Raw genomic sequence first — 15429 nt, 5'->3', positions numbered from 1 at the left:
CAACTTCAAGAAAACGTATGCCTTTCGGTGTCAGAGGGAGGTCCTTTTTTAGAGTCCTCTGGAGGACGTCCCAGAAGAAGACGGCGTCCCAGCAATCGGCAAAAAACATGTTCCTCGCTTTTTGGCTTTTTACACAGTCGACAATCTTTGCCCCACGGCAAAAACAACCCACTCGCGTCAAGCCACGTTAGGACTGGTAAGGTCTCAGTGTGCAATATTAAAAAAAAATGTTTTCACTCCGGCGGGTATGACCATTTTCTTGACGCGTTTGAGCACGTCATGCTTATGACCTCCGAGATATTTCATATACACTGGTTCGGGACACAGGAGTTCTACCACATCACACGATAATCGTTTTTGAAAAAGAGAATTTTTTTTTTTGAAATTTAGCATTTTCAACATTCCTGTCTATTGAAGAATAATAAGAAAAAAATGTGCTGTTATCCTAACAGGTTCAAAAGTTATGATTATTTTTTAACCCCTCCGAGACGCATCCGAAACCGAAACTGAAGGTTTTCGATTCCGCAGCATCTGCCATATCGTCATAAATATTTCTTCTTATATAGGTTACGGAATGCTAATTTGCTTAGGTACACTCTAAGCTTATGGGCACATTTTGCGGGATATTGTACACCTGATTTATTTCAAATTTCCACAAAAGGCAGTGGTTGGCACGCTCTTGTTCACGTTGCGCGCATTTGCGTTGCCTTGCGTTTGTGTCTGGTTGTCCGTGCTTTTTCGTATACCGTTTTACGCTCGTAGATTTAGTTATGGCCTTGCAAGGAGACAGTTATAGTATTTATAGTCTGCAGTTGCAGTTATAGTACCAGGATGGCGTGCCTGACCCCTGACTGTCACCGTGTGATGAAGGCCGCATGTGAGTCAAGTGTAAGACACAAAACAGGCAAAAAAATATGTGCGCTTCAGCTCGGTCAAAAGGAGATCGTGCCGGTTACAAGGAGGGAGCAAGCGATGAGCCTGGCGTATTTTAGGCGCATGGACTGTTTTTGATTATACGTACGATAGATCTAAACCTTCAAAGCCATTTTTCTCAAAAGTCGATTTTTTTCATACGTCAGTTACGCGAACAGTGGTAACTTTGCCTCTAGTAATTATGTTAGTATGACAACTGGCGTGCTGTTTCTTTATATATAGGTCAATGCAATGAAGCAGAATGACTGGAAATTATTGGGAACTTTTTATATTATGGCCAGTTGTGTGAAACCCAAACGTGCCGGATATGAAATTTTTCAGTCTTTTTATGATTACGCAACTTAGCTTGAATATGTGATATTCGTGGATGTTAGTTGTACAGGTTATTGTCATCATTACGTTCCTGCCAAGTCGCGTTTGAATCGCACCTACCATTTTGTAGTTATGGCTGTTCCCGCAATATGCATATTTTCGCGCATTTTGATTTATATAAATTGTTTGCTACACATTTTTAGCCATTTTATTATTTTAAAGTTTCTAACTGTATAAGCTTTACACGCAAAATATATAAATGTAACGTTTAGGCTGCACTTGTAAATTTTTTTTGAAGGTGGTGACCTACCTTAAAAACCTGGAGGACATTACCACCTCGCCCAAAAACCCACTCATTGCGTATCTCTTAATATCTGTCGTAGTTACAATGAAATTTGGCACCGCAGAACCCAATCTGATCTGCATGTACGTTCGAAGAAATGGGTTTGTCTCGTCGCGCAAATATCAAAATCTCGACACCAATTGTCTAACGAACAGGTTCGACAACCCCAGCCCGCCCCCTTTTAACATGCGAAACAAGTTGCTGCGTTTCGTTCGCTCGAAGCATGATTGCCACACGAACATGGCAAGCAGCCTATGAAACTTTTGGATGTTAGCCCGTGTAAAATACAGCGCTTGCATGACATGGCATAACTTTGCTATCAGAAACGTGTTGCAAATTGTCGCTCGGGCGAAAATGGATGCATGCCGGCCGGTCCACACTACCGCTTGCGCCTTCATATCGCGCGCTCTCTCTTGCAATAAAGCGTGTTCTCGCGGTACCTATCGAGCGGTACTCCCAGATATTTTGTGCGCGTGATTGTCCACTCGACCTCTTCGAACACGCCGGGCATATTTTGCCATTCGCCGTGCCATGTCCCTATGCATTTATTCAAGTTTACATTACTGCCTGTGGTTTCGCAAAATCCCTTCGTGACCGACAGAACATTACACACACTCTCCCGATCGGCACAAAATACGGCCACATCATCCGGATACGACAAAACCTTCACCTCACATGCCCCTAGTCGGAATCTACGTATTTGCTCGCTTTGAATAATTTTTGCACACACGTGGTTCTAGGTATAACGCGAACAACAGTGGGGAAATGGGGCAACCCTGTCTGACTGACGACTTACCTAACTTGTATTCGCTCTGATAACTGTTTATTAACTATGAGATTCGTTGTGCAATGCTTATACGCTACTCTGATTCCTTCTGTTATTACCGACCCAAGTTTCACGTATTCCAAAACAGAAAAAAGAATGTTGTGGTTAACTTTGTCAAACGCTTTTTCCATATCGATTTGTAACATTGCCACATTCCGGTCGTCAGCATCGCCACACTCAAGAACGCTCCGGGCTGTGTGAATGTTCGTGTAAATACTTCTTCCTTTTATGCCACATGTTTGATGTGGGCCTACCAACAATTGAACTACCGACTTGACACGTTTTGCCAAGACTTTCATTAGCACCTTATAATCGATGTTTAATAATGTTATGGGGCGATATCCCATCACCTTTATCAGTTGTTCTAGCTCTTTGCTCTTTGGTATGAGGACCGTGTGCGCTCGATAAAACGACGGTGGCAGAATGCCTCTCTGTAAACTGCCTTCAAAGACTACTTGCAGCAGCCCCGAAAGTTCGGTTTTGAACATTTTATAGAAACTAACGTTCAATCCATCTGGTCCAGGCGATTTTCCGTTGTTTAGTTCGTCTATCGCTTGCTCGATCTCTGCCTGACTGATTTGTACTTGTAGTCTTTCCGTAGTGTCATTGTTCAGTTGAGGTAAAAACTTTAAGAATTCCGTCTCGAATTTATCCTTTGGTGGCTCTTTGTTCCAAAAAGTTCCATGTAGTGTCCAGTGAACGCATTCATGCATTCATGATAGCTTTTGTTCTTTCTTTATCGCACCACAATATACTATTCGGCTTATCTCTTGCTTGCGTGCGTAACTCTTCTCATCTACCAGTGCGCGTTTAGTGGGCTGCTCCCCCCCCCCCCCCCATAACTTTTCCCCTCTCGCCCTTATTGCCGCTCCTTTGTACTTCTCGGCATCCTTGGCTTCTATCTCAATTTTGACACTTTTGATGTCCGAAGTGAAGCTTCCGGGCATCTTATTTTTTCTTCCTTGGTGAGCTGGGCCAAGAGGTTTCTAAGCTCATTTTCCTCCTTTCTCTCTTCGCGGCAGACCTGACTAGAGCGTTCGATACCTATCATCTTGACGTTCTGCTTAAAACGTTCCCACGCTTCCCAGCAATTTTCGCTGCTTTTGTCATAATTGTCGCGCATCAAACATTCTCTAACTCTCTTTACAAATGAACCACCCTGAAGCAGTTTGGCATTCAGTTTCCACAGCTCCCAATTAAAATTTGACTTTTTTTTTCAGAACACATCGACAACGTAACCAGGCAATGGTCGCTGAATGACTGTGGTTCTACGTCATAATTATGGCATAGTGGTACAAGCTCTGATGACACGTATATTCGGTCCAGACGCGCATGGCTGGACCCCTGAAAGTGTGTGAAAGCCAGGGTCCCTGCACCACTCAGAATACTGTTTGCGTTGTGTAGGCTCTGCTCAGCGATCTGCGCCTCTAGGAACTCCGCACTTGCATCTGCTAGCGCGTTCGGATTGGCCCTGTCACAAGTGCGATATACACAATTAAAGTCGCCCATTACTATAATGCTTCTTTCACATTAAAAAAAACTTTGTCACTTCAGCGAAGAAGTCCCAGCGGCACTTAGTCTTTGTTTGGGCACACACACAAATCGCCCTGAACTCTTTGTCTCCCAACAAAAAATCACACACGACAAAGCGCCCCAATACACAAGACACCACATATTGAACTATCATGTTAACAGACTTACGCAACCATAAAAAACAGCCTGCGGAATTCCCTAACGCGTGACTCACGCACACTGCGAACATCGGCCACGAGCCAGCACTACGGAAGTGGGATATATAAGGTATATAATGAACAACCAGTTTACACTTTTATTTAATTTTAGCATTTCAAGTACTTTAGGTGACTATTTCTTGTATAGCGCTCGTGCAGTAAACTTCCCCCAAACTTCCACAATATCTCACGTCTAGAAATTGCATTTCTTAGATGGAAAAGCGTTCGCAGATGTGTGGTCGTGCTGCTGACCGCTGTTGTTCACCCAGCACAAAAAAATGCTTCCGGCTCTCTTGTTTTGCGCTGTACAGTAAAAGTTTCAGTTGATTTTATTTCCTTAGTACCTATATTGACTTCGCTGACTCTTCTCCCGCCTTCAAGTGGCATTATATTTTTCTACTAGCTTAAAGTCAGCGAAGCGTCGCATGTGCGCTTGTGCAGCGCTTGCGTGGAGCGGCCCGGACTCGGAGTTTGATACAGTGTACAAACTAGCAAAGTAAAGAAATGCACATTCTTCCATTCACAAACGTGTTGTGGCTTAGTTTCAACTGAGCGAGCGAATTGCGACGACCCGTCGGCGGCCGGCGGACTAAACGTTAGGCCGACTGACTCGGTCGGAAGGTCGGCGAGCCGTGCAGTAGTGCAGCCAACTGCCAGCTCATCTCCTCCTGACGTCACACGAAAACGCCCAGAAAATGGGCGAGGGTGCAGAGAGGAGGACAGAATTTTTGAATTGATTTTTGTACTAAATAATTTCGCGTAAAAGCGCCCAGAGTGGTCGAAACATGGCCTATGGACTCCGGACTACAATTTGCGCTAGTAATACCGCATTGTTTACAAATCACTTCAGTGTCCCTTTAAAAGTTCTCTGCAGTTCCTGTGAACTATGAATGCCATGTTATTTTCTTTGAATAATGGGGTGAAAGATCATGTTTTTGGCCCCGTGATTCAATGTTTGTTTCTTTTTGTATATTCTAGGGAGTTCCGCCGCCATCCGACGTAGATGGTACAGACCCTCCTTCACTCGTATCCATCGTCTCTTGAGAGGCTCGTGCGGCTCGCACAGGTGTGGTAGTGTTAGACCTCGCCGTGTGGGACGAGGCCTGTGAGGCTGCCGAACCGGGGGTCTGTGCATGCCTCTTTGGTGGTGGTGGCTCAGCGCTAGCTGCTTCCACCGGGGGTGCGGGGGGCCTTGCTTCAGCCTCACTTGGTGTGGCCTCAGCAGGGGCCGATGACCGCTGTGATGCTGCGCCCTGTTGCACCACAGTGGAGTATGGACGGGTATGCGCTAGTGACAGTCGCCTCCGTGCTTCGCGAAATGTTACTTTTGCAGTGACTTTCAATGTAACGATTTCTTTTTCTTTTTTCCACGCTGGGCAGACACTAAAGTACGCTGCGTGGTTGCCCTCGCAGTTCACACAAGGGTGTTTCAGCTTCACAGTTTTCAGCAGGATGTTCATGGGAGGCACATTTTGCACAGTTGTCTTGGCCCCGGCAGGTTAGCGAGCCGTGACCGTATCGCTGGCATTTGTAGCATCGGTGGGGATTTGGTATGTACAGCCGGTAAAAGGCTTGTCTATAACACAGCTTTCGTACTCTCAGCCCTATCTTGCCCCGGCGGAGCGGGATTTGAATAAAACTACTGCGGAATTCTGAAGTCTTAGCCCTTCGCTTTTGCCTCCGACATGTTTGGAACGAGTATGTTTCGGGAGTTTTCGGATGTAGCTGGTTGAAGTTGAAATCGCTGTTATAGACAAGCGTTTTACCGGCTGTACTGTCTCGGTTTCATCTTTGTGTAGCCTCTCTCCACGGATTCTGGAAGTATGTTGGATGCGAAGGTAAGGACGATGTGTTTAGTCTGGATTTCTTTGTTTTCTCTTTTGATTTTCATTTTATACACATTTGTGACGTTCTGTTCTTTCAGACCTTCCAGAAGTTCCTCCTCAGACACGTACTTTAGGGCGTCATCGGAGATGACACCGCGGACCGTGTTGAGTGATCGGTGTTCGCTTACAGTTATAGGGATCTATCCAAACGGTGTTAGTCCGGGCAGTTTGTCACACTGGTGTTTTAGAGCAGTTCGAGTAGGAGGTCTCCATAGCTAGTTTCTTGACTTTGTAGCCTTCGCCTAGGGTGTATGTTAGAGTCTTGAAACTAGAAACGGTGAGACGAGTCGTGCAGTTTTTTCTGCGTGATTGGTGTGCACCACGTGGAATCGAGGGAAGTTGACGTTTTTTGCGAAAAACTTAGCGGTTGCATCGGTGCCCTCTCTTTTACGAGATGGATCAGGTGGGCGAAAAAAAGAAACGGTAAAATGAAAAATTTGTTTGGGCATGGTGCCAACCACCCACTATGGAGCCCAACAAGGGGACGCGACAGGAACTCGCGAGCAAGTCCTGCTCACGCCAGCTGCACACCACGACTATAACGTAATATGGCTGAACTCAGGGTTGTCCGCTACACAAGGTTAACCCTTGCCGCCAGGAAAAAGGGAAACTGGGAAAGAACAAGTCGACAGGAAAGTTGTTAGAAAGAAGACAGGAAAGAGAAAGGTGAAGGGGAGGACAGGAAAAGGCAACTGCCGATTCCCCCCGGGCGGGTCAGACCGGAGGTGCCGTCTACAGAAGCGGAAGCCAAAGTGGTGTGCTGCCTTTGCCAAGGGGCCTTAAAGATCCAAGCACTCGGCGTCGGCTCAACCACCAGGATCCTCTTGTCCCCGGTTACGGCGCTGCCACGCACGGCTGGACGGGGGTGCTTGGGGTCCGTGGTGTCGCACAGTACACGCAAACATCTGCTTTAGCAGATGCCCCCTGCGGGGTGTTTGCCTGGGACATCGATACATTTACCGTTGCGTATCGTATTTCTCGACGTACTCGCTGCTCCCTCGCTCACGTCGATTCCCATCTGTGCGCGGGACCCGCCAATTTACCTGCATTGCTCCACCTCTCGATGGCTAGATGGCGAAGACGACTAAGCTATAGAGCGTATTCATATGCATGCAGGCAACCATGCGTGTGCCGCCATATCTGTGGCCAAGCGTCTGTTGCTAGGTGACGTTGTGCGCACGGCCCGTAGATCAGGCCCTCCTCTTCTCCTCCGTGCCTTCATGGCGGTCAGGCAGGTCGCGGTCCGCGATATGAGCTTTTGTTTTCGTGCAAGGCGTGTGCGAGTGGCTTGATAGTCTGTTGCACCGTGATAGCGTTGGTGACGCAAAAATTCATGGTTCCGCTCATGAGTGTGACAACCTTATCTGCAATTCAACCCCAGCCTCTGCGCACACCTACGAGCGAGTGCGAGTGCGAGTCGGTCGGGGCTCAAAGGTTGCATCGTAAACGCATTGGTCGTTTGTCAGCATGAACTGCATCATTTCAAACTGATGCCCACTGAACGCAAAGTAATAACTCGACGCTAAGTACTGTTGAGTACAGTGCGATCTACCAATCGCCAGACCCGTATCAAGTCACCGCCGCTGATCAGCTGATGGGCAGCCGCCGCGCTCTAATGTCACAGGTGAGTTGTTTTGCTGAGTGTGAAACATTTAGCGCACGAGAAACCCAGTGCCAATGTGTCACCCGTGCCATCTTGAGGGAAGCCGCTTGTTGTGCTGTTTTTTTGGTAACGACTCGAACATAAGCAGCAACGTGTTTTCTTTTTGTTTTTTCTCGTGCGGTGATTGGATCGCATGCAGCGATCAATTTACTTCTGTCGATCTCAGCGCAGGGCATGAAGCCCTGTGTTTCGATTGTCCTTGGGTGGAGTGAGGAAACCGGCGAGCATCAGTTAAAGGTCAAAACCTCGGGTACTTCTATCCTGCGCACTTTTGAGGCCGCTATCTTTTAAAGAAATTGCTGTTCGATCACGCCGTCCGGAAACGAACGTCGTCTCAAGCTGTTGTTTTGCGCCAGCAGCGCTTAGCGAAACTTACTATTATGTGTTTTTAGGGGCAGCAGAACTGCCATTTCAGTCTCCGGACAAAACTTGTAGCTTTTGCTTGGTTTAGAAAAACTAATTGTGCCTTTCTGCTTCACCCCGCTATTTAGCCCGTTTTTTCCTTTCTCTTTCATTGCAGGCATATGCAGCTGCTAGAAAAGAAATACGGGGCCCTCACAGAGCTGGTGTGCGTCCTGCGGGGCAAGCCTCAAGAGTGCCGTTTTTTGTGGCATCCGTGAGCAGCAGCAGGTTTAAATACAGTGATGGTGTTTAGCACACTTCGAAACTGATCTACAGAAATATTCAGAAATAAATAGCGAGGTCGACTGGTGCCCTTTTATGTGCATTTAGGTGCCTTTCCAGCTACTGCTATTTCAATTTACTATGACTGTGGAAAATGAAAAAAAAAACATTCTGTTCACGCTTTTCATGTGCTAGAACATTAAAAAAAACATTTTAGTCATGCTCTTCATGTGCTACAATATTTTTTGCGAGACGTGGTTTCTAACCAGGAAATGATAACTCATGGCTATCGCCTTCATTTTGGCTAATTCAACTGTTATGAAATGGTGATCTGTACAGTGAGCACAAGGACTTCATTGACTTATCGGGCCACATTTTGTCACACTGCGAAAAGTTGCGCTTGTGTTCCACTTTTTGGGAAGTGCGTTCATTGCTTAGAAAAGGAAAAGTTCACACATGAATTGATAGGCGTACTTGAAATTGAATGTTTAATGATACATGCATTAGAGACCCTTCAGTTGCACTCCCAAAAAAAGAAATCGAGTATCGAAACCGTGCTATGTAGCAGGGAAGGGGCGAGATGACGTGTTGGTTTCGGTGTGCTTTTAGCCTTTTCATTGGTTGTAATCACATTGGTATGTTTATTCCTTGAATAAACAATCAGTCACAGTTCAGTGCTTTGTCCTGCCTTCGTTAATATTGCTTTGTAAGACCCACTTTTCATTATGCAATACCAACTAGCTTACCAACCCATCTTCTTTGTGCACCACCAAAGCTTAACACTGGTGTTTCCGGGCATCAGCAGCAAGGCTTGTTAACTTGTTTTACTTACACCTACGGTAACTGCTAACAGCAGCTTGGGACACTATTAAAAATGGCATGATGAGAACTTGTATATCAAGAAACATTTTATTACATATAAATAAAACACCCCCCAACAGTTCACAATGTAATTACCCATCAGTTAAATATTAGTGATAGTTTGCAGTAGGTCACAGGAGCACCGATGCAGTCTGTCGATTCTCTGTTGTTGTCACTTCTGCACTACTACTTGGAGCTAAACAGAGACAAGGAGCCTTGCTGGGGTACAAAAAAAAAGTACACCCATCTCCCCGAAGGGAACCATGAGTAGGATGCGGAGCGTCATGGGGGTTCCGTTTGCGTTTCTGTTATGTTTGATTGCGTCAGCGCACTCGCTGACAGGACTGTTGCTTCCATCCTACTTCATCTGAAGAAGCATGGAGTCAAGCGAAGCAAGCGCAGCACTGAACGCGCGCTCCCCTTTATATTCACAGCTGTAGGAGAGGAGACTACGACAGAGAGAGCCGCGCATGCGCACGAGAGAGCCGAAGCGAACGGAGGAGGAGCGCGCGCAGACGGTAGGAGAGGAGGAGAGGAGCGCATGCACAGATGGTGTGCGGACGGTCGCCACCGGTCAACAAGTGACATACCCCCGAGCATAAGACACTCCGCATCTAAAACACGGAAACACCATTTTTTCCCATTCCATTCTGTTTTTGTGTGTGGGTGCTTCCACTTGTAACCTTCCATTCTTTGTGTTACGATTGATACACATAGCCATGCCCTATTGTGCACAGTTAATCTAAAGCAAGGGTGTGAAACACCCGGGCCACATGTGGCCTGCAGACCTTTTGATTTTTTTTTACCTTTTGATGTATTAAAGGATCACCGTAAAACAAATATCAGTGCCTAGATTTTAGTCATCCTGGAGATGAGTACTGATATGTTTCTCGAATGGTAACACCAAATTCCATACAGAAATGACCAAGCATATTTACAATGTGTGGGAAAGGACTTGTTTCGTTCGAACGGCAGCATTAGGTGACCATTTGTTACACCCCCCTCCGCCCAGCCTTTCTTGCATTGCAACCTTCCCATGCGGGACTGAACTTCTTGACTGTGGCTTGCTTGCTCATTGGAGACCACTCATGTCACTAAGACACACAATTTTTTTTGCACAAAACATTAACAACTCTTTAAAACTTGCATACTACGACGACAATCATCAATGTCAGTTTTGACAAAAAAGAGAAAGAAATACTGACATTGGGCAGCATTACAAACACCCTGTATTTTTCGTGAAGACACAGAACTAAGCTGAAGAACGTTTACTAGAGCAGCAGCAGCAGCATAAACTGGACAGTGGTGTAACAACTGACACAAAATAACCTACCTAAACCATTGGAATCAAAATCACGAGCGTAACAGTTCAAAATTGGGCTTGATGTCTGCATCTGGACTTCCATTGCTTTAAGCTCGCAATGGGTGCTGCCATTCACTGCGTGGAATAGCATCACTTTCACATTATGGAAAATTCAGAGGGCTTATTTTACACATTACGGCACATCAAAACTTTCACCGCCAAGATATGAGGTAAATCGTCGGTCAACAGTCCAGGAAACAGCTTTTCATGTCTACAGGAGCAAAATCCTCATAATGTTCTGTTTGAACAGAAGAGTGCATTCATACAGATGACCAGGGCTAAAATCTTCATGACAGAACATAACCGCAAATCACACAATGAAAACCAAAACATCTGTGCATTTAGATACTACAGCGAAACAAAAATTGCATCAATAAGTCAATCATCACGAATTGCACTACCTGGTACAGTAGCCTGTGCAGTGTGCTGTTATGCCCATCGCTGGGTAGTCCCTCAATCATACTTCCAATAAATACACATGGTTTGCGGCGATTTTAAATGCCCACCACACAACATTTTTTGCACACCTTTTACACACCACACTAACCATGCGTTGCATCCTGGCCGTCTTAATGGTCATGTTCGCCTTCTAACCACAGGCATTGGATGCCTGCTGCTCTTTTCACTGTTGCCCAGTATCGGCATTTCATTGCGGCCATTCCCATTCCATCCTCTTCTATGTGGCTAAGGCGTTGTGCTGCTGGGCCCATGGACATTGCAGGTTCGATTCCCAGCCACTTTTCTGACCGAGGCGAAAAGCAAAAACGCCCGTGTGTACGAGATTTCGGCGCACCTTAAAGATCCCCCCCCGCCCCAGGTGGCCAAAATTAATCCGGAGCCTTCCACTACGGCGTGCCTCACCCACCTATTCCCACACAATGAGGGAAACTGCTAGACATTGTTGTCTCAGCCAAACTGATGCACACGGCTTGCTGGAAAGTGCCTATTCGAATGGCACAACTGACTGGCTCAGATTTGCTAGAGCTGCGCACACAGCTACAATTTTGTCTAGCTGGGTGAGCCTCTCGTTGTGCTTCACAGTCACGAGATCAATTGGAATAGTGCTTGACAGGATTCGGTATCGTCCTCTAAGTAGCCCAATCACCCGTTCTACATGAATGCGAACATTAGCCAATTTTCGAGTTTTTTGGACGTCCCAAGCCGATAACTGCGATTTCCCCCTAGTGAAAGCTGGCATTTCTAGCTTGGCTGAGTGGATGCCAACAGCATCACCTATTGTGAATCCTCTGTCAGCCAACACTGTGTCACCTGGTACAAGGTTATTTAAGATGCCGCAAGACTCGGTAAGGCGCTTGTCGCTGGTCCGACCTCGCCAACCCTCGGAAATGAAAGTGACTGCACCTTGCGGCGCGATTCCAATTAGGTACTTGGCAGTATTATGGTGCTTATAACGCGACCATGTTTGCGCTCTAGGAAGAATGGAAGAGGGCCGCTCCAGAAATATCTCAAAACAATCAATAATTACGGCAATATGATTTTTGAATGCATTGCGAAATGAGACTGGCATGGTCTTGCGAAGTTCTTCACGCTCTGGCCAACGTACGAGGCGATGGAGGCGTACATGCATGACGTTGATCCAACGCTCAAAGATTCGCGAGGCTGTGGGTTGACTTACCTAAAAGAGAGAGAGAGAGAAACAAAATCGCGCCAATCCACCCCGTGAATGTGGTTGGAAAGCAAAGCTGTAAACGGCACCCATAACGATTACCCATGCGACGTCACCTAAATTCACTCATACCGCTCTACAAATTGTAAAACCAGAGAGAAGTGAAAAACACTTAACCACACCATTTATTACTTCAAAGAGATATTCTTGTTAAGGTTAAATCAATGCATGAAGCATGAACGGTGTTTGGTTGAGTTGTATTGGCGTAGCACAAGAGTGGAAACTTTTTTTTATAAAATTAAAGTAAGCTCCAACCCGGTGTCAGACGATCTGCCTTCTCCGTCTCTGCGCCGCGGACGGAGGCGACGAGATTTGCGGCAGAGAAGGAGGAGGAAGAAGAAATACTTCTGTTGAGATTTCTGAACGGCCCAGAGTGCAGCCCTGGGGAGTGATTCCTTCTTCTGTGGGGCCCATATGCAGTCCTGTGTTCTGTCCACCTGTGTTCTGTCCACCCGCTGAAGTTGCGTAGGTAGAGAGGGCCTGGACAGCAGCCTCTCCCATTGCTCTTGTTATGTAGTTGACGGAAAGAGAGGAGGGTGCTCAGGGCTAAAGTCGTACGCCCCGATTACGGGGCGGAGTGTTCCTACTTCTGAGCAAAATTTACATTAAGCGTCGTAGCGATTCGGATACATTAAGTGAAGACGCGTAGGCTGTGGGAAGGAGCCCGGATTGTATGAGCCGTAGGGTAGTTGTTCTCTGGAAAGGTCAGGGTAAGGCGAAGGTACGGTCTGTCTCAGAAGGCGCCAATGCTGGGTTATCTCCCTGAACGTGACAAGCGGGTGACTGTCCTCGTGCAGCTCCATAGCACGGGAGGTAAAAGCGCAGGCTTGTTAGGTGGGTGTACTGGTTGCCCTCCATTGAAGCGTGAGGGGGTGTCCAGATGAGCTGAATAGAACCGTTTGGGGAGTCGTTTTATAACACGCAGTGCAGGTCAGGACACCCAACCCTTCTGGTAATTCCAGTAGGCTTGATCGATGACTACCCTCCAAACCCCTGGTTGAGCGAGAGCCAAGGTGATGGCTGCCTCTTCTGCTGCCGTCATTTCTTGGGTCCTAAGCGAGGCAGAAAACTAAAGTAATGATCAATAACCCCGGGACAGCACAGCAGTTTGAGATAGATGGCGAGGCAGTGGAAGTGGTAAGCGAAGATATATACTTAGGCCAAGTTGTGACCCCAGATCCCAACCATGAGGCAGAGATAATTAGAAGAATCAGAATGGGGTGGGGTGCATATGGCAGACATTATCAGATAATGAATAGCAACCTACCATTGTCGTTGAAGAAGAAAGTGTATGACAGCTGCATCTTACCGGTACTCACCTACGGGGCAGAAACTTGGAGGCTCACTAAGAGGGTTCAACTTAAATTGAGAACGACTCAGCGGGCAATGGAGCGGAAAATGATAGGTGTAACATTAAGGGACAAGAAGAGAGCGGAGTGGGTCAGGGAGCAAACTGGTGTTAAAGACATATTAGTAGAAATTAAGAAGAAGAAATGGACTTGGGCAGGGCATGTAATGCGAAGGCAAGATAACCGCTGGTCATTAAGGGTAACAGAGTGGATCCCTAGAGAAGGCAAGCGCTGCAGGGGGCGGCAGAAAGTTAGATGGGCAGATGAGATCAAGAAGTTTGCGGGGATAAATTGGTCACAGTTGGCACAGGACCGAGGTAATTGGAGAATATTGGGAGAGGCCTTTGCCCTGCAGTGGGCGTAGACAGGCTGGTGATGATGATGATGATGAAGCGAGGTACACGCAAGGAGGTTGGTTCTGGAGGTAGCCACGATGATGGCGTATTGCTGCCCTCGATGTTTGTAGGCGTCTGTGTAGATAACTGCATGATACCTACCGAGGGAGGTGTTTAGCGCTTGAGCCCGTGCTTTTCGGTGACCCTCGTCATGTGAGGGGTTCATATTTCTAAACAAAGGGAGCATCTTTAGTTTTAGTCGCGAGGAGTCTGGGAGTACATGAAGCGGAGTGACATTCTGGGCTGCCCAGCCAATCTGGTGAAGCATGCGGTTACCCATCGCAGTTCTGAGTCGGACCTTCTGGTTAGAAAGATGGCCTTTTATCAGCTCTTCCACCGTGTTGTGGAGCCCAATACTAAGCAGCCTCTGTGTAGACGCACTCATGAGAAGACCAATGGCCTGCTCGACCGCCTTTCTAATCATTATATAAAGCATCTCTATGTCTTCCTTGCCGAGAAGAAGACGGGGGGTTGACGTAAGTGACTCTCGAGAGGACAAAAGCTTCAAATAATCGAAAGGTACCGGATTCTCTGAGGCCTCGCTTCTTGGTGGCAACTCGCCTGATCATGTGCATGATTTTATTAATTCTATTTTTGATGCGCTGCAAGGAGACGTCACTCTTGGTGTTAGCCTCGAGATGTAGGCCCTGGATCTTGATGCTGGGGCTTGGAGTGATGGACTGGGCATCAAGGAGTATTTGAATGTATTCCTTGGTTTGGCGTGAGGGCGAACGACAAGGAGCTGTGATTGTTTACGTGAACACTGGAGGCCACAGGCTTTAGCACATTGGCGTACTAGAAGTGAGATGCCATGCATTGGTGTGAGCTTCCTTTAATTTTTGTAACTCTTAGCACATGGGCAAGGTGCGCACAGGGCCGCTAGACGGGTGTGAGTGGTCGCGTGACGCTTTCACGGGGCGTTCAGCGAGAATGCAGGGGGTAAACCCGTAGATGTGCTTGGTGAGTACACCACCTGTCTTCCCAGTCTTCGCGTGGACTCGTAGCTAAATCGGTAAGACAACGGGCTCTCGCTTTGTTAGTCTATTAGTTCCAGGTTCGAGTCCTGGCGGTGCCAGTAAATTCTTTTATTTGTTCGCTGGAGTTTTCTGGTAACACCAACGGTCGCGGAAGAACCCTTGGGCGGTAGAGGTAAAAAGCTTTGCTTTAAAAAAAGTCAGTTTCATGCCACGGGGTGGTTTCTAGGTTCCATCTTACACCAAATCGGAAGGCCAGGTCCTGGATGGGCACTCCAAGCCTCAACCTGACGAGGGTCAGCATGAGCTCCTGGAACTTGCTCAGGGAGTTCCTCGGCCCATGAGAAATGCCCCGTTCCAAGAAGTTGAACAGGGTAAGCAGGATGGCATAGGTTCGCTCTCCAGTGTAGAACTTGATCCGCCTGTCGTCGGATGCCAGCGAGTCCTCTGTCATTTCGAGCAAGTTCTAACGCCCCACTGTGT

The 15429-nt window shown here is 47.1% G+C and overlaps 1 protein-coding gene across 1 annotated transcript in view; it reads right to left on the bottom strand.

Annotated features, from left to right (window-relative positions):
- Positions 1-15400, bottom strand: part of LOC144159791 (mitochondrial amidoxime-reducing component 1-like) — a 129101-nt gene extending 113701 nt beyond the window's left edge. Inside the window, exon 1 of the mRNA XM_077691496.1 lies at positions 15234-15400. Coding sequence (XP_077547622.1) covers positions 15234-15400 — 167 coding nt within the window. The remainder of the gene's footprint in view (positions 1-15233) is intronic.
- Positions 15401-15429: the final 29 nt, after the last annotated feature.

Source organism: Haemaphysalis longicornis, unplaced genomic scaffold (assembly GCF_048455015.1).
Source record: "Haemaphysalis longicornis isolate Haplotype H1 unplaced genomic scaffold, Haemaphysalis longicornis Haplotype H1 scaffold_1, whole genome shotgun sequence".
NCBI classification, from domain to species: Eukaryota; Metazoa; Arthropoda; class Arachnida; order Ixodida; family Ixodidae; genus Haemaphysalis; species Haemaphysalis longicornis.
This window is presented reverse-complemented; position numbering and strand designations above follow the sequence as displayed.